Below are 18,184 nucleotides of genomic sequence, written 5' to 3'. Positions count from 1 at the left end.
TTGAAGCATATCAAAATCTCAAGTGGACCACACCATGGGAAACGGTGGGAATTCATACCGTCGAAAACTGCTTGGCGGGCCACGTAAGTTTTGTATCAAGCTGATATTTATATTTTCCATTCATCCATGCCCGTGTGACCCTATGAACAGGTTGGATGACAAATAAACATCACTGTGGCTCTAGGAAGGTTTTCAACGGTGGACACCATTATCCCACTGTTTCCCGTGGTGTGGTCCACTTGAGTTTCGGATATGCTTCAATTTTGGGGCCATTTCGTAAAATGAGCTTGAAAAATGGATGGACGGTGTGGATAAGACACATACATCACAGTTGGGCCGATAGAGTTTACTCAGTACGCAATCCGCTCTCTCCATTGTAATAGCATCCATTTCCCTGATGGGACAAAAAAAGAAAAGATGGGGGTATATTGGGTATTCAATTATCCTTAACCATTTTCAGTTGGGGATTTTGGGCATTATCAAATTGAAAAAAAAAAAAACAGAAGAGGTGACATGGGTTGAAAGCACGTTATCCACAGCTCATGGCTACAATCACCGCAAATGAGTTGTTGTTTTTTGCTTTTTCCTCCTTTCTCTTTTGAATAATAATAGTGAATGGAGTTGATTGGAAGGCACTCCAAAGAAATGGCTTTAGTCACACCACTGATGGCCCACCACAATCATTCCATGTCTTGTTGGCAAAAAGGATTTTGAGTGGGAGAATACAATCAACCTTTGACACGTGTAATGCACATGTCACAACCGGGCCCATATGGGTGCGCATGATGATACCCCTTGACAACTATGGTATAAGGTTCAAATCCGTGTAGAAATCATTGAATAGGCTCCACAACAGCTGGAAATGAACCAAGTGCTCGTAACAATAAATATCTTGAACAAATAATTAAAATAAATAAATAAATAAATAACGCAAGCCTTTTGATGGTACACATGCAAAGATAAAAACTTTCGTGCAGTTCGGCATCTCGCTTGAGAAAAATAATTTCACCCAATGGACTTTGATTCAGATCACTTCGTTCATCAGCTCATGTGAAGTTGAAAAGCTCGCGCTCGATTTGGCACGTCGCTCCTCATAAGAAGCTGGAAATAGTTCAAAAGCAGAGTGAAAATGAATGCATTCATTCCTTGCTTGCCAACATAACAACGTAATCATAAAGGGTGAAGAAATGCAAGTTAGGTATAACCCAAACAGAAGTTGTCTTATCAAAGTGTGAAATTGTCTTTAATGTTGGAAATCATGGAGTTCATTTTGGAAAAGGGACTCACGCTCCGTTGGACGTGACAGGAGAGGAACATGGGCTCGTTTTTTCTCACCGAGTTCCAAGGGACTACCACCTGCAATTTAAAGAATCATTGCATCAACAATCCACAACACAGTAAAGCACAATCCGAGAATATCATTGACTTGTGCACCTGGTGGAGGCAAGCTGCTCAGGGCCTCATCAAAGATGGTGGCTTGCAGCATGCAAGTTTGGAATTCACTCTTAAGGTGCTCATGCAAAGTTCGCCTGGCACCTATTTAATAATAAAATTTTAAAAAAAGACCTTAGCTATAGGGAATTTACATGTAGGCTGCATTTGGATGCAGTATTGAATTGAATTGGAATAACTAGTTCAAATAAATGGAAATGACCAAATTGTTACAAATTAGCTTTCATAATGAGGAAGCAGCCCACAAGCCAGGAATGCACAGCCTGATGACCCGGTAAGTGATTTGTGTGCAATTTGGAGCCTGCGAGCCTGCTCCCTCCATAAGAATGGTTTGGAGACACCGAGTTCTGCATTGGCAATGCCCACAGAAGAAGAAGAAAAAAAAAAAAAAGAATACCACCAGATGCATCTCCTTTAATAGGCATTTCTGAGGATACCTGATGAGCAGATGAAATCGAGACCTTTGAATTCACAGGATTGAAGAACCAATGGAAGCTCAGACGCCATGACAAACTGTGGTTTTCTAGGTGTCCTGTTGGTGTCCAGTAAAACATCTATAACCTGCATCATATCCAACAAACAGAATGAGTTCTTCTGACACATAGCAGAAGCAAGAAGAAAACATAGCAGAAGCAAGAAGAAAAGACAGAAGAAGCAGCTTGCTTGAAATCTCCATCCCTTCATCAATCCTGCTAAAGCCTCCAGGCATCGCACATTTAGAGATGAATCCTCATCACCAATGAAATGCCAAAATGTGGAAGGAGAGGGGGAGACAGCATAGAGATTAATATGATCAATTTCACATGATGACCTCTTTTTTTTTTTTTTTTTGAGAACAGGCCTGTGCTTCCAGCCTTTAATTCAATAATTAGGAAAAGAATGCTCAGCCAACAAGGGTGCATACCTTAAAAATGAACAAGCAGAAACTAAACTCTAATATCAAACAACCCGGCGAGTCTAAGAAAACCTTGGACTTCACATGCACAGGGGGCAGAGCAAAATAAGGAGGAAAAATTAAAAAGGGAATTCCACAGCCAATGTACTCCCCAATTAGCTAATGCATCTGCCGGCCTATTACCCTCCCTCCCTCAAGATGACATCCTTAAATTGGGCAGATCTCCATTAATTTGTACGAGTTCCAGGAAGCACTAAAGTCTCTAGTCTATGGTTGGATGAGGTCATCTTGCTGGTATTAGTATGACCACACTGCAAAATAATTGAGCACAGATTGGACTAGGTAATAGGATGTATGTGAATCATTTAAAAAAGTATCAGAGTATATAAATACCCAGATACCAACCCATTATTGTACAGTAGGTATTTATCATACTGTGGACAAAGCAGTCACTCTACCCAGAGATGGTAGGTAGAAGTTATTACTAAGACTAGGAGTCACCACAAACTGACTTTGAAAAGACTAGGAGTTACCACTGACTATGAAAAATCAAGGACAGTTAGAAACCTATAACCTAAGTTTTTCAAAAAAGGTTTGAATTGTGATATAAGTGATCTGTTACAGTCTGAAACATAGATTCAGCAAAAGGGCCACAATGATGGGGAAGCACCACTTGTGTTTCCAAGCAAAATTCCTGAGTTCATGTCAAATGCAGAGAGAGGATATAGAAACCTTGCCTTGCAAACTCAAGCTTCAAATGTACACCGGAGGGTCTTGTCTTGGAATGGATCATTTGGATGTACTAGAGCTATGGTATAGAACAAGAAACTAAGAGAATTCTAAGGGACGTGAGAGTTATTGAATTCCCTTTTTCTCAAGCCCTAGAGCCATGCTTCCCAGGTTTACCATTTTTCTATTTCTTTTGAATTTTGCAGGATTTTCTGTAAGGGTGTTAGCTAGGCTTCTAGAGACGGACTTGCTAAGAGAATTCTAAGGGACGTGAGAGTTATTGAATTCCCTTTTTCTCAAGCCCTAGAGCCATGCTTCCCAGGTTTACCATTTTTCTAGATATTTCTTTTGAATTTTGCAGGATTTTCTGTAAGGGTGTTAGCTAGGCTTCTAGAGACGGACTTGCTATAGCTAAACTCAGGGTTTTGAGATCAAGAACCTCCTCATGGGGGAAAGGGGGTTTCGATTTATAAAGTTAGAGAGGATTAGCAAGGTAATTGCTGAGAATTGAGATTCTTCTAAATGGCAGCAGGGATTTTGGATTTTTGACAAGTGGCTTCATCTGGATGGTTAATTGGGCAAGTAATCAAGATGAATTAAAGCTTGAAGGAAGTTTCCTCGAGGTCCTGGCTTGGCTGAACGAAAATTTGCCAAATGTCAAAATCCTATGGTTTTTGAAGGGTAGAAATGTGATTTCACAAACCACAAGATTAGTTGAGGTAACCTTGTAAAAAGAAGGAAGGTTGGGGACTAATTACATGTCCTAGGGTCAATCTGGTCAAAAATGAGCCGAAGAGGTCAAAACAAATGGAAATTGGGTTTTGGATTTTCGTCCAGGATGTCATTTTTCAAATTGTTTCTTGCATGGAACTCGCTGATTTTTAGACCATGCACTCTTCAGTATTTTGATAGGATCTAGTCATGCATCTGTTTTGGCTGATTTTTGGTTCATTGAAAAGCTAATTGGAAAGGCTGACTAATGATTTTGGTTTCCAGAGAAAAATTCAAAAAGGGTTAAGAAGCTACAAAGGTTGAGAATCAGATCATTTTTTCTGAAATCTCAGTCCAAACTATCTTAACGCACCTTCGGTAATTCGATCAAATCTCGGTACTCAGAAATTGGATTGGGCTGATTTTGGACTTGTTGGAAAGATTCCTTGATAGCCTAAACATTGGCGCATGAACCTTTGAAAAACAGATGGTAAAAAGCTAAGGAAAATTAAAGAATGGGGGATTCACTCAGGCGTGAAAATGGGACTTCCATGTTCCAAGAATTTGGAAAAAAAAAAAAAAACCTCTGAGGCATGGAAATTTTCCATGCCCTGGAGAGTTTTAGATCAAAGGGGTGTGCGCCCCAGATCCGGGTTAGGCTGGGTACCACAACACTTGGTCATCTTTGGGTAGGTTATTGAGGTTTTTTTAAAAAATATGGTTGCCTATGGGTTTTAGTAGGCAGGGTCGCTAATCCCTGGTTTACTTTAATCCTGCACAATTCAAAAACAAGAACAGGAGTCTCAGTCTGAGCTCCACTGGATTGCATAATCTAGGCTGCTTTTTCAAGATGGGGTGTCTACACAGTCCAAGCTCCTCAACATAGTTTTAGCACTTGATCACAGTATCAAACAGAATATAAAGGTCCACCAGATGGATCAACTCTATACCATCGACCATCAAGCAATGTTAACCTCACAGACAGCAGTAAGGAGAAGGTGCCCACACGCCCTTTGATTGGGTCCTTTTAGGCCATGGGACCCACACACCCAAGTACGTTGCCTTTTCCTACTCAGGTTGACTGCTGATTCAACCTCTCAAACTGCATGCAAGGACCATCTCACACACACGAATGGCATTAGCAGGGCTCTGATTTTTAAATTAGAAGCAACAGACTCCTCTTCTCACTTGACATTAATTTTGGTGTCCCATCTGATCAATCAACAAATATAAACTAATGCACAGAATGAAAAACACCAGCTATTGACCTGCTAAATAGTATGGTAGAGTATCTCTCAAAACCTACTGGTTTAGTAAGGATTTTGTGTACGCACTCTAGGAGATTCAAGACCTTGACCAATCATAAATAGCACAGCAACCATGCATCGGACCTGGTGCCATAGAAAAGCACTACCTTTAATTGTCATTGCCCATACTCCATTCCCATCAGACCTGCAATATCATGAGAAAGCATTACTTATGAGTAAAAACAGCATGCAACTAAAAGCATTGACCGAAATCCTGAAAGAGATGAATGGTATCAGCTCCCAAAATTGAGATGAAGTTGTGCATAGTGTCACCCCTTCAACAAATGGAAAATTAATAAAATTCTTTTGTAGATTACCTAAAGGAAATTAGCCAAGTAAGAAGTTCTAGCATGAAAACTATATCAACAAGGAGCCAAGCCCTCAATATGATGTTGTTGAAATCAATATGACGTATGTTTTTGAAACAAAATGGTGGGCACAGTGGAAAACAAAACAGATTCAAACAATAACAACCGTTAAACATGAAGCAAGCAACAATAACCCTTCAGTAAGTTAAGAAGTAATCCATAATATCCATTACTACCATATCCCATAACATTAGGCAGGATCAGAGCGGCCACACCTTTGCTCTAGGGGAAGGGACCCCATCAAAAGAAGAGAGAAGCAGGATGGGAGTGGGATATACATTTGCCCTTGGATAAGGGACCCCATCAAAGTGAGAACTTGGAAGGACTTGGTTGAAAACATCCTGTCAAAATTCTTTTGGCAATGCTACATCATGAGATATATGCTTCATCTAACCTGCCTAATAGCTGAAAGATAAACACCAAGTGCCACACTATTTAAACCCCAACATCTCATAACAATCCTCAACTAACACCCTTCAATGCTAGTGTGCTTCAAACAAAATGGCTCATGACCTGATCATAAATATTTCATCCCCTACATGCGCCCTAAATCCAATGCCTTTCTCAAACCCATTAATAATTATGGATGAGGACCACATGCTCCATGACCTCTCCTCTATCTACCCATAATTAGCCACAATAAGTTCCCTCCAAAGAGTCTCTTATTCTTCCCCAGATCTCCATAACCAATTATCCAAGAGAAATTTGTCTTCATTTTCTTCAATTCCAATTGCAACAGGTCCATTCATATTTGGTTTGTGGACCTCCAACTGCTCCAAAATGTTATATCGATGCCCTTACTTCCCATAAAAGATTAGGGATAATCTATTGACCAAATAAAATCTAACCTGATCATGATTGTTTAAGTGAAACAAATACATGTCACCTTCATCAAACTCCATTCTAGGAACTGCCAGCTATGTTAGGAAATCAGATCACACTATGGAATCATTTACAACGGGTCCATTCAGATTTGGTTTGCGGACCTCCAACCGCTCCAAAATGTGATATTGATGCCCTTACTCCCCATAAAAGATTAGGGACAATCTATCGACCAAATAAAATCTAACCTGATCATGATTATTTATGTGAAACAAATACATGTCACCTTCGTCAAACTCCAGCATGTTCTAGGAAATGCCAGCTATGTTAGGAAATCTGATCACACTATGGAATAATCTGGTTGAATGGAGACGGGTCACGCTGTATAAGAACGTGAATAAACTTGAGAAAGAAAAGAGAGATAGAAAGTTCAGATGTATTTTGTCATATACAATAGATCAAATGATGTATATTATAAAGGATATACAGGTGGATGGCATAACATGATCAGGGACATTCTTTTATGGATAGGTTTTTTTACCTTTCATTGCATGAAGAGATTTCAAAAGATGTGATCCGACGCCTGTAGTTGTGCACATTCACTGCATCCATTTTACAGAAGTTCCTGAAGTCATGTTCCCCAATTAATTTCTTACTAGCTATCTCCATTGCCTGTTGAAGCGTAGAGCAAAAGAATGTCGAGGGATTCTTGTGAGCGTCATTTAGGAATCACACAAGAAACATAAAGACATTCCCAAACAAGATTACAAAGTACATGCAATAGGTATGTGCGTACCGATATATCCAGATTTTCTTTCCAGAAAAGGTACTTATATTGCCTGCTTATACAGCTAAATCTGCAATATAAGAAAACACAAGTCAGTGTTTTGAATTCATTTTTCTGACATAACCCAGACAGTGCATTGGCCCATTCAAAATAAGAATACTGTCTGCATATTTCAAATCCACTTTTACGTGATACATGATTGCATAAACATTAATCATTTGAGTATAGTAGCCAGGTAACACTAAAACAGCTAGAACCTGAAATGTGGTCCAATCAACCAAGCCAGCCATTCTAAATACAGGTTATATAGTTGTTGACCATGGCTTACATATGAAGAACAAGAGCTATACAGAGGGATATGGGACATGTATTTAGTTCTCCTATTTACATAGCAAACTTCATGGCCATCATGATTTGAAGTGTATATTTACAAGCATAAGAACTAGTCTTAGGTCTGACCAACCTTACAGGCTATTAAAGTCAAACAGACTGATATCTATTAGAAAACAAGCAAGAGCATGCAATGATTTTGGCAACGTACAGATTCACTACTCTGTCTTTTTAGAGTTCAAAAATGAAGCCAAAAGGAGAAGTTGAGGAAGAAGAAGAAAAACAGAAATTAAAGAAAAAAAATTAAAACAGAACAACGCAGAACCTTGCGTGAAGGTTAGTAGGGGCAGGACACCAGCCAACGACTCGGATATCTTTGGGAAGTACTCTATTCAGCACCCTCACATAATCAATTTCTTCTTCTGGAGAGAAGTTTAAAATGGTTAACAATTCTGATATGCAATGCTGCCAATATACTTTGTGCCATAGAAATTCGTATCTCAGTGGAGGGTGTAGTTATATGAGAAAGCAGCAAGCAGTTTCCATGTTTATTGCCAAAAATCTGAGAAAGATTCCCATCTTAACTCTAGGAAATAAATTCTGCCTTGCTCAGTCCTGCACTCTTTTCTCATAAACTAACAGGATGATCAAAATGCAATTCTAGTAAGCATATCAAATTAACATGTTTATCAGATCACAAACTAACGAAGTAAAAAAGATGCACTCGAATAAGAAGAGAGGATAATGGCAAACCACATAATTGTTTTGGAGTGATTTCCTCATAATTTTCCAGGCCCCCAGTGTCCTTGAGATTTGATCGTAAAAATAGAGCAATCACCTACATCAAATCCATCTTGAATGAGTATGTTGATGATGGGAAGTCACAGAATTGCACGACTGAAAACAGAACTATGATATTTATTTATTTTTAAAAAAAATCCATTACCCAAACATAGATAAACCACAAAGACATGATATCAGAGGATAAGAAAAATATAATGACTTACGATCATATGTCTTTTGCGTTAAATAAAGAATGCCTTCACTTCCAAATCTTAGGAGTAGCAGGCAAACCACCACCTACAAGAAAGGACCTAGACACCAATCAGTTTTTACATGACACACTCTAGATATATCTAGCTCCAGGTTGGCTACCAATTGCCAACAGAGATTGATTCAACTCATTATTGCAAATTCCATTGCCTACTTGCAATGAAATCACAAAAACTTTGAAGAATTTTGCAAACCCTTCTTCCAATAGACATGTCCTAAATCTCATGTGGATATAAGATCATTACTTTTCTTTTTATTTTGACACCCCTTATACAAACTTTCTAACTTGTTCAAGAAGGTACAGAGGGAAAACTTTGAGACCAAATCACATATCCGAACACTTGAGTGGAGGTGCACACCTAACTTGTGAAATGATCAAATGAATTACACAAAACGCAAAGCATAGCACCACAGGCATACATCTTGAAGTATTCCTTGTGCACCTTGCCCTTGGGCAGCCCCTGAGGTGAATGTTTCCAGTAGTGTGTTCTTAAGTGCTAGATACTTGAGGAAAATCACTAATACAGCATAGGTACAATAGTAACTTAAAAGATTCAATCATTCCTTGATATGAAAGGGTACTAAATTTTCTGAAAATCACTGAAACAAGAAATATCATCTCCATGCTTTTGAAATCAACTTCATTTTGACAGATACTTTTGAAATCAACTGACCTGACCAGTAGCGGAAACCCCCTTGTCTGTTCTACCACACCGTGAGTACTGTATGTCCTTCTTGTCACCACCCAAAAGCCTTGTCTTCTCGAGTGCCTTGAAAATTTCAGACTGGCACAAACAAAAAAAAAAAAAAAATTTTTTTTTTTTTTTTAAAATAATAATAATTACAAACATCCAAAATGCACCGATGAAAGTCTTCTATAACCCCAAATGATGAATTATTTGTCCTCATATTTTCAGCTGCTCAATTTAAACAGCAGAATGCAATTTCATTTGAAGCAAATATTATTTCTTCCCACCAATAAAAGCATGTTGCTAGTTCCACCCGCACAAATGGTAATATGGTCAGAACATGGATTGTAAAAGGCAGATATAGTTACAAAAAACTCCATAACCAAAATTTCCCAACTAAAGGAAATAGCATCCCCTGAATTTAGTGTTCTAGAGTTTCCTCAGGCAAATTCTTTTCTGAACTTGACCTAGGTAACAATCCCAAGGAGCATCCCTAAATTATGAAGTCCTTAGAATTTTGTTTAAATGAGAGAAGTGAAAAAATTCAACGGACACCCCGAAAATTTAGGACACAATTACATAAGCAGAAACAAACATGTCGCAAGAAAAAACTTTGGATTGGACACTACTCTGCAAAAGGAAGGAAAAAAAAAAAGGAAAGCGAGAAAAACACGAGATTCTTCCATACCATAGCCTTTGCTCACGCTAGATATAACAGGATCAACAGCCTAGTTATAGATGGGTCTCAGATGGAGGACAAAGACAGAATTGCTGCAGAGTCCATTCGTTACTTCTCCTCTCTGTTTCGAGATGAAGGTTGGATCAAGCCGAAGTTAGATAATCTGCAGTTCGATGGCATCTCTGCTGAAGAAGCCTCCTTTCTAGAATCGAGCATCTCGAAAGAGGAAGTAAAAGGCGTGTTGGACATCATGAAAGGAGACAGCTCCCGGACCTGACAGTTTTCCTATAGCTTTCTTTCGCATTTTCTGGGAGGATCTAAAAGGGGATCTTATGGATTTCATTTCCGAATTTCAGGAGAGAGGTCGTCTTTCAAGCGATTTGGGGGCCTCTTTTATTGCGCTAATTCCCAAATCCTTGGAAGTCAACTCCTTGTCAGGCTACAGACCGATTAGCCTTATAGGTGGCCCATACAAAATCCTGGCGAAAGTTCTTGCTACTCGGCTGAAAGGAGTGTTAGGAAAGACAATCTCCGACAATCAAAGCGCATTCATTCCTGGTAGGCAAATTATTGATAGTGCTCTCATAGCTTCCGAATGTTTGGACTCAAGACATAAATCTGGCACAAAGGGTCTTTTGTGCAAACTCGACATCGAAAAAGCCTATGATCATGTAAATTGGTCTTTTCTCAATTACATGTTGAGTCGCATGGGCTTTGGCAACAAGTGGATAGGTTGGATGGGGGAATGTGTCCGGTCAGCGTATTACTTGGTTCTCCTCAACGGCTCTCCCAAAGGATTTTTCAGAGGCTCAATAGGTTTGCATCAAGGCGACCTGTTGTCTCCTTTCCTTTTCTTAATAGTAGCAAAAGCTTTTTCCAGAATGTTGTCAAAGGGGCAACAAGAAGGTATTATCAGTGGGTTTAAGGTGAAAGGTATGAGTTTCCCAATATCTCACATCCAGTTTGCTGACGACATGTTAATATTTAGTGAGGTAGAAGAAGAAAAAATCAGCAATTTGCGATTGATAATCATATGCTTTGAGGCAGTTTCGGGCCTTAAAGTTAATTTGGTAAAGTCCAAGATGTTCGGGGTCAATATGGAGGATGAAGAAACCGAAAGTTTTGCTCATCTTTTTCAATGCCCAATGGGAAAGTTGCCCTCTACGTTCGTCGGTCTTCCTTTATGCATCAGTAAGCCCCCAAAGGGCTCTTGGGACAAGGTTATAGAAAGATTTGGGAAGTACCTAGCTACATGAAAGTGCAGATATTTATCCTTGGGAGGCTGGCTCACTTTGATAAAATCAGCTCTATCTAACCTTCCTTTGTATTTCATGTCATTACATAAATGCCTGGCTTCGGTTTTGGCAACCTTAGAAAGACAAAGAAGGAATTTTTTGTGGCCCGGCAAGGAGGTTAAGAAAATCCATTTGGTCAAATGGAAAGAAGTGTGTAAGCAAATTCAAGAAGGGGCCGCAGGGGTGAGAGATTTAAAAACCATGAACATGGCCCTCCTAGGCAAATGGACGTGGAGGTTGGGAACAGAAGACAGGTCGTTATGGAATTCGCTTATAAAAAGTAAATACGGGAGCTCAGAGGGAGGATGGTGGACCAAAGATTCTTCGGCTTACAAAGCTTGGGCTATTTGGAGATGCATCTTGTCTTCGAAACGGGAGGTTCTCAAAGGGATTAGCATTGCAATAGGTAAGGGAGACAAAACTCGCTTCTAAGAAGACATTTGGGTGGGGGATTCACTCCTGAAAGATGATTTCCCAAGCATATATCGTCTCGCTCCGTTTCGATCTATTCTGGTGGCGGGGAGAATGGCATTTGGAACATCAATTGTAGAAGAAATTTACAAGATTGGGAGTCCAAAGAATTTGTGTCTCTTCATAGTCGTATCATTAGTTGTCATCCTAAAAATACGTTTGAACTCTACAATAACCTTTCCATGCACATACTTGCATTGCTACTTGTTCCCATCTTCATCACCTACCTCGACCGTCCATTCCATCCATTTTACTTTTCTAGGATCCTAGTAAACTTCATGCCGATTGGATGACCCAAACCATCCATTCACTGGCATTTGACAAGATCAGTCCAAAGAGATAGATAGGTTCAATCACAGATGTTTAGGACCATCTCACAACCTAGTTTTTTGCATGGTATTGTAAGAACATAGACTGGATTTGATGGACGGTCCAGATAGGTGATGTGAATGCCAACAAGCCCAAATGCAACAATTTGCATGGGAACCTTCCATGCACAGTAGATCATTTCACCATTTGAATAGGATGATATATTATAAAAGTCAAGATGTGAAAACTCTATATCCACCCCAAGTCCTGTTTACATTCAAATAATTTCCCATTCTATTATGAGGTCTTCCCTACCACGTGATGATCCAGACCGTTAATCTAGAAGGTCCTTTGAATGGTTAGTAGGGAAGAAGAAAGTTCTGACTGTTGAAAACTTAAGGAAGAGGGGCATGATAATTACCAGCATTTGTCCCTGCTGCATGGCAGATGAGGAATTGGTGGATCACCTTTTCGTTCATTGTCCTTTCATTGTTCAAGCATGGTAAGCATGGTCGGCTATTCTCAGCTCTTTCAATATTTCGTGGTGTCTCCCTTCCTCTTCAGATGGTCTGATAAAAGCTTGGCTTGGGCCTAAATTAGGGAAACATAGAACAATGATGTGGAGAATGTGTCTGTTGGCAGTCTGGTGGTCGGTTTGGGAAGAAAGAAATGGGAGATGTTTCACCGGGATCTCTAAATCACCGGGTTCAACAATTCAGAGAGTTCAACATTTCTTAAAAGAATGGGGTCTCGTATTTCCCAATCTATAGGATTGTATTTTGTTTTTGCATCGGAGGTTGCTTCTCCTGCTATCTCAGCAGGACTTCCCTCTTTCTCTTGCACTTTGATTTTATTAATATAACTTCCGTTTACAAATGTCATCCTAAATCTCCTATCAGCTATCGGCATGCACGAAAGCAGTCTGAGGGGCAATTTGGGAAGAAATCTGTTGATTGTGCACTGGCAACATGTCATGCACCTGCGCCGCAAACTACTGCTTAAGAAACTATACTTATATCTCCACCTTGAAACAAGAAATACATAAATTTCTGAAGGAAACAAAGATTGAGAGGAGCAAACTCTTGGCACCCTATTGCCTTTGATTATGGACCTAAGGTAGTCTGTAGCACACTAGCATGGGCCAAAGGGGATCTATGTTCAGGGTCTGCCGAGGAGGGAGGAACCATTGCATCCATCAAACATCTGATCAGATAGAAATTGCCAACCTCTCTCACATCATAGTTCTTCAGATGTCCTCTCCCCAAGGTGCATCCATTGAAAACCTCATCTAACAGAAACTACCAAGCTCTCAGTGCTTTAGATGTCTTCTCACCAAAGTGAGATGGATATAACTTGTGGCATGAGTAATAGAATAGTAAGGTTGAATTAATCATTACCAAATGAGGTTTAATATGGGTGATGAAGGTGGTTCCTAGCTTTTTCGGTGCTTTGGGCAGACAGTTGATAAATTAGGAAAGAGCAAATTGTTGAGAAAGGGGATGAGATTATACGTGGGTCATTTTATTTCAATATTCCAATTGTGAGAACAAACTCCCTAAATGTAATCATACTGCACTATTAGGAATATAGGAGTTTAGACATCCAACAGATGGAAAGACAAATCTTCTGTGATCAACTATGCTTCATGCATACTGAAAATCATCTGCAACTACCATGTAGTTTGTGTCTTGTGCGCTCATGAAACTGAAGATGGGTATTCAGATCCTCTCACACATCACCATGGAACCATGATCAGGCTGGCAGGAATGCACATGTATAAACGCATGCACTCATGCAAAAAAAAAACCCATAAAACCTGTAACATATATTCTTATTGAAAGATAAAGAAGATCACCTCAACAGTTGGATCCATGTGGGCCTCTGAAGCAAAACCATAAAACCTGTAAAATATATGCATATCAATAAGTCCTATAACATGAAATGGAAGGAACTGATACACACACACACACATACATATAAATGAGTTCATGATGCTAGTGTTTTAAATATGAACAACATGCAGTGTAGCATTCACCCCTCCGAAGTGTGAGGCGTAAGCCATGTAGTGTAAGCTGCATGTACTTCTGAGTTTTTAAATCAAATAATAGGAAAACAGGGAAATGAGTAAATATAAAGATTACAAAATAGTAACAGAACTGATTTAATACTGTTACTGATATTATTTCACTGAAATCATTCAAACGTTAACTAATTTTTAGTGACAATAGCAAAATGTAACAAATCATTGAAAAAATTAATTGATTTTACTATTTTAGTGGAAAAAAAAAAAAAAAAAAACATATAGTGGACACGAAGATGCAGGTAGACACTATGTAGCATGTAGCATACGCTACATGTTGTGTAGCGTAGCCTACATGCAAGTTAAGCTACTTTCATGAACATCGTAACGCAAAGACTTCGCTACACTACATAGCATAAGCTAGATGTACGTAGCCTAAGCTATTTAAAAACACCCTGCATGTGTCACTGTGCACGTGTGTGTTGTGTGTGTGTGTGTGTGGGTATGTGTGGGCATGCTCGTGTGCATGTCCACACATACACCTATGTGTGTATCACTATACTATACATACACGCATTATATGTATATTATGTGTATGGACTTTGATCCCATAATATCAACCTGGGGTGGTGCCCACCTTGATGTGTGTCAGACATCAACCATGCATCAGGGGTGATCAATCCAGAAAATGGGATGCCCCAAAAATTAACCAGACCCAGATTTCAGGCAGGCCCACTATCAGAAATTGTGTACAAACCAGGCATAGAGACCACTAAATCGTGTGGTGGGGCCACCGGAGTTTGGAATGGCCTAAGTTTTTAGCTGTCCCTTCATCCACATAAGGCACACAACAAACAAATCAGATGGTATGTAAAGAACATAGTGGACCACAATCAAAAATGAACAGCGGGCATCCCCTCTCCACTGTTTCCTGTGGTGTGGCCCACCTAAGTTATAGATTGGCTGTTTTGGGGCTCTAGGCCTAACATTGTGGGGAACGATTGATGGATGGAAATCCAGAACACATCATGGTGGTATGCAGACACCAGGAACTCGACACTATTGGATCAAAACACATCATGTACACAAGTCCATATGTGTGTGCACATGCAAACATGTGCGCGCACGCACCCACACACACACCCAAGGCCTATGCCAATATTAATATGTGATATGCAACAAGTAAGACTTTGTTTTTAAGAGAAGCACAGTAACTACTCAACAAGTTCAATGCAATCCAAGCATGGAATGAAGCACTTCCCTTCTACAAACATAGTTTCTTGACAGGACATACTAGGAAAAATTACTGAGGAAGAGGGAACCCGAAATCAACTTCCTATCAAGTTATAGCATCACCATCATTACCACCACCTAAGCCTTATCCCAAATAATTGGGGCAGGCTACACCTATCCTATCCTGCCATTCCCAGGTATTCGCATATGAAAGAAAAAAGAAAAGAAAAGAAAAAGAAAAACTAAACACTTTCCCATCAGGTAAACAATGATAGCTTGTGCAACAAAAGATGTATGCATGAAGTAACCTAGTAGTAGCCATGGGAAAATTAATTTGCCAAAGCAAAAATCATAAACTACATATATCACATGAGAAGGACCAAAACAAATAACTGCCCCACAAACAATGATTACATGGCACAATCAGAATTTGGAAGCAGTTTACAAAGAAAATGAGGAAGTAACCACATTGAGTAGTTAGAGACCACGAATGGACCCAAAAAAGAAAAAAGAAAAAAAGAAAAAAAGAAAAAAAAAAAGGATATTCTGAATTAAAAATGTACCTCTGACCAAAATACATGATTTTTAGAGCAACGAATCTCTTGACATTATGAGGCATGGTCCTCAGGTCACAACCTGTACCCAAAGCAGCCAAACTGTAAGGTTTGAGTTGTGATTGGTGTACTATGTTAAGAACAAATCCCATGAGAGACACTCAGCATGAACAGAGGCTAATTTAGGGAGATGCAATCTGCATCTACTTCTGAATATGTAACAGTAAGCATAAACAACATTGCCAGTTGATATTATTTTTTAGGAAAATAAGTGAATTAATTAACAACAAAGAACCTGCAACTCAGGCAATGGGAAACAGGGATCGGGCAGCAAGTGTCGCCACTCCCCCTTCTGCAAGGGAATGGGCAATCCTGTTCACATCCCTCGAAACATTTCAATAGATTACATCTAAATGAGAGGTAGGACCTCTATCTCAGAGATGATAAAAGCTCATTTTCATGGCCTGAAGAGGAAGCCAATTTAACAACATTTTGAGTCTCATTCAATCACCAAAACCCCAGATAAGGAATTACTGAAACTCGCACAGGAAAAAAAATAAATTAAGATATCTTTATTCGAGGATGGTCAAAGGCAGATCTCGCGGACCATTGGGAAGTTTTGTAGCAAGTTCTGCTGATTTTATGAGATCCAGTTTTTATTAATCTTATTGGAACGGCCTAGCTCAAAAGTGAAGAAGGTCACTTAAACGAGGGCCTGATCTATATGTAATGCTGTCATTTTATTAATGAATTGAAAAGTATCTACAACAATAAAAAATCCATGTTGATGTTGGTTTGTTATTTAGGCCTTGTACTTTTCTTTTCTCGTTTTCCTTTTAATAAAAGATTAAAGCAGTGCATCAAAAAGAAATCACAGACTTTAGATGACAGGTGAGAAATGCCCCTGCACCAATTACATAATCTGACGTCCAAGACAGTTCATGTGGGGCTTTTCAATATTAACATTTCCAACACAAAATAGAGAGCAGAAGTTACCTCGCAGTCTCTCTCTTGATTTTTTCCTTGTACATTTGATGGGCCTCTCATTGCATAATCCATTTAAGTGTCCACATGCATCCTTCTGGCTGGTGTCCTTATCTCTTCCATCTTCGGAACTTTCTTGGACAATATCCAAAGTACACATGTCTTGGGATGCAGTCAACCCCCTGCTAGAATCAAGAGAACCATCCACACACACAGCAGAGAAATCGGAAGTAAACCCATCAACAGGCTGCTCTGTTTCATCCTCTATCTGCATAGCAAAAACCTAATGAATTCATTCAGGAACCAAGTTTCCATGGTTCAAAGAATCAGTTTTTTTTCCCCATGGTTCAAAGAATCAGTTGTAGACCGGAAATTATAAAGAGATATACAACGCTTCACAAAGAGGATTCTCATTATTGCTTGGAAAAAGTTCCATGATCAGGACATCAACCCTCTTCCATTCACCGTGAGTGGATATTGCCCTGAGAATCTCACCCATCAAAAAATCCCAACCTTGATATCCACGTATTGTCTCATCAGTTATGAAAATTTGTCTAAACAGTCCACTTGCAGCCTACCATATCCATGCATGGGTCACCAGATAAACGGTCTGGATCACCAAAGGGTGGAGCCCATCAGTACAGTTTCTGGGCTCAACTGAGAGAGAGAGAGAGAGAAGAAGAAGAAGAAGAAGAAGAAGAAGAAGAACAAGAAGAAGAAGCATTGAGTGGTGAACCTTCTGGCAGCGGCAATCGGCCATCAGAGACGACAATCTCGCGTTCTCGAGCTCGAGTTCCTGAAATTTTTCATGAAAACTTAATCCAGGGCTTGAAAGAAAAGGAAATGCAGAACCCTAGTTCCGGAGAAATGCAATTGCTGAAAGTATCACCTCTACTCTGTAGCGGAGGGATTTGAGCTGAGACTGCAGGTTGATGATGAGATCTCCACCGTCCATTCTTTCCATCGGAGAGTCCAAAACCTCTGAGGTGCGATCTCCGCTCTCCGCCATGCTGCTACTAAGTCAGTCCGACCGAGGTTGCGCTGCGTTTAAAACAGTTGTTTGCAGCGGTGGCACCGTGCCAAGAAACCGGGCCAGGGCCCGACGACCTAAGCTCCGAGATGTTTGTTGGGCTTGACCCGAGCCTGTCCCGAAAGTTGATAAAATCTCTTTTCCACCTGATCCGTCCGATGAGAAACAGGTCACGCAGGCACAAAGAAACAGAAACCAGCCGTTCAAAATGGATAGGTCTATCAATCGAGGACTGGAAGTCTGGAATAGTTTATTTGTAGAGTGACAGGGCTGTACACGAAGGGTTAGCTCGGTTAGCTCAATCGACCCGACTGGAAAAAGCTTGATTCAACTCGGTTCCAAACGGAGTTCGAGCCAAGTTGGGGTCAGCAAGTCGCCAAGCCGAATCGAGTTGTGCCAATCTTGACTCATGTACACCTCTATTTGTAAGATATATAATACATGTACACAAAAAGTTGGGGCAGGC

General features: G+C 39.9%; 1 protein-coding gene across 3 annotated transcripts; it reads right to left on the bottom strand.

Annotated features, from left to right (window-relative positions):
- Window positions 1–810: 810 nt before the first annotated feature.
- LOC131242151 (uncharacterized) lies at window positions 811–17,941 on the bottom strand. Of its 3 annotated transcripts, none has more exons than XM_058240597.1 (15): window positions 17,578–17,938; window positions 17,425–17,484; window positions 16,701–16,956; window positions 15,714–15,786; window positions 13,753–13,798; window positions 9,129–9,239; window positions 8,155–8,239; window positions 7,727–7,820; window positions 7,081–7,141; window positions 6,826–6,956; window positions 5,122–5,239; window positions 1,890–2,013; window positions 1,435–1,536; window positions 1,288–1,356; window positions 811–1,101 (listed from the first exon to the last, which is right to left on the bottom strand). In XM_058240597.1, exons 1-15 carry the CDS (start codon window positions 17,695–17,697, stop codon window positions 1,025–1,027), a joined length of 1,527 nt encoding a protein of 508 aa, XP_058096580.1. In that variant the 5' UTR covers window positions 17,698–17,938; the 3' UTR covers window positions 811–1,024. The 3 variants fall into 3 exon arrangements, 2 of the variants coding, with proteins under 2 accessions (XP_058096580.1, XP_058096579.1); XM_058240596.1 differs by having other exon boundaries at window positions 7,727–7,823; window positions 17,578–17,937; XR_009169520.1 differs by lacking the exon at window positions 811–1,101 and adding an exon at window positions 1,666–1,799 and having other exon boundaries at window positions 1,335–1,356; window positions 7,727–7,823; window positions 17,578–17,941.
- Window positions 17,942–18,184: the final 243 nt, after the last annotated feature.

Source organism: Magnolia sinica, chromosome 4, assembly GCF_029962835.1.
Source record: "Magnolia sinica isolate HGM2019 chromosome 4, MsV1, whole genome shotgun sequence".
NCBI lineage: Eukaryota > Viridiplantae > Streptophyta > Magnoliopsida > Magnoliales > Magnoliaceae > Magnolia > Magnolia sinica.
This window is presented reverse-complemented; position numbering and strand designations above follow the sequence as displayed.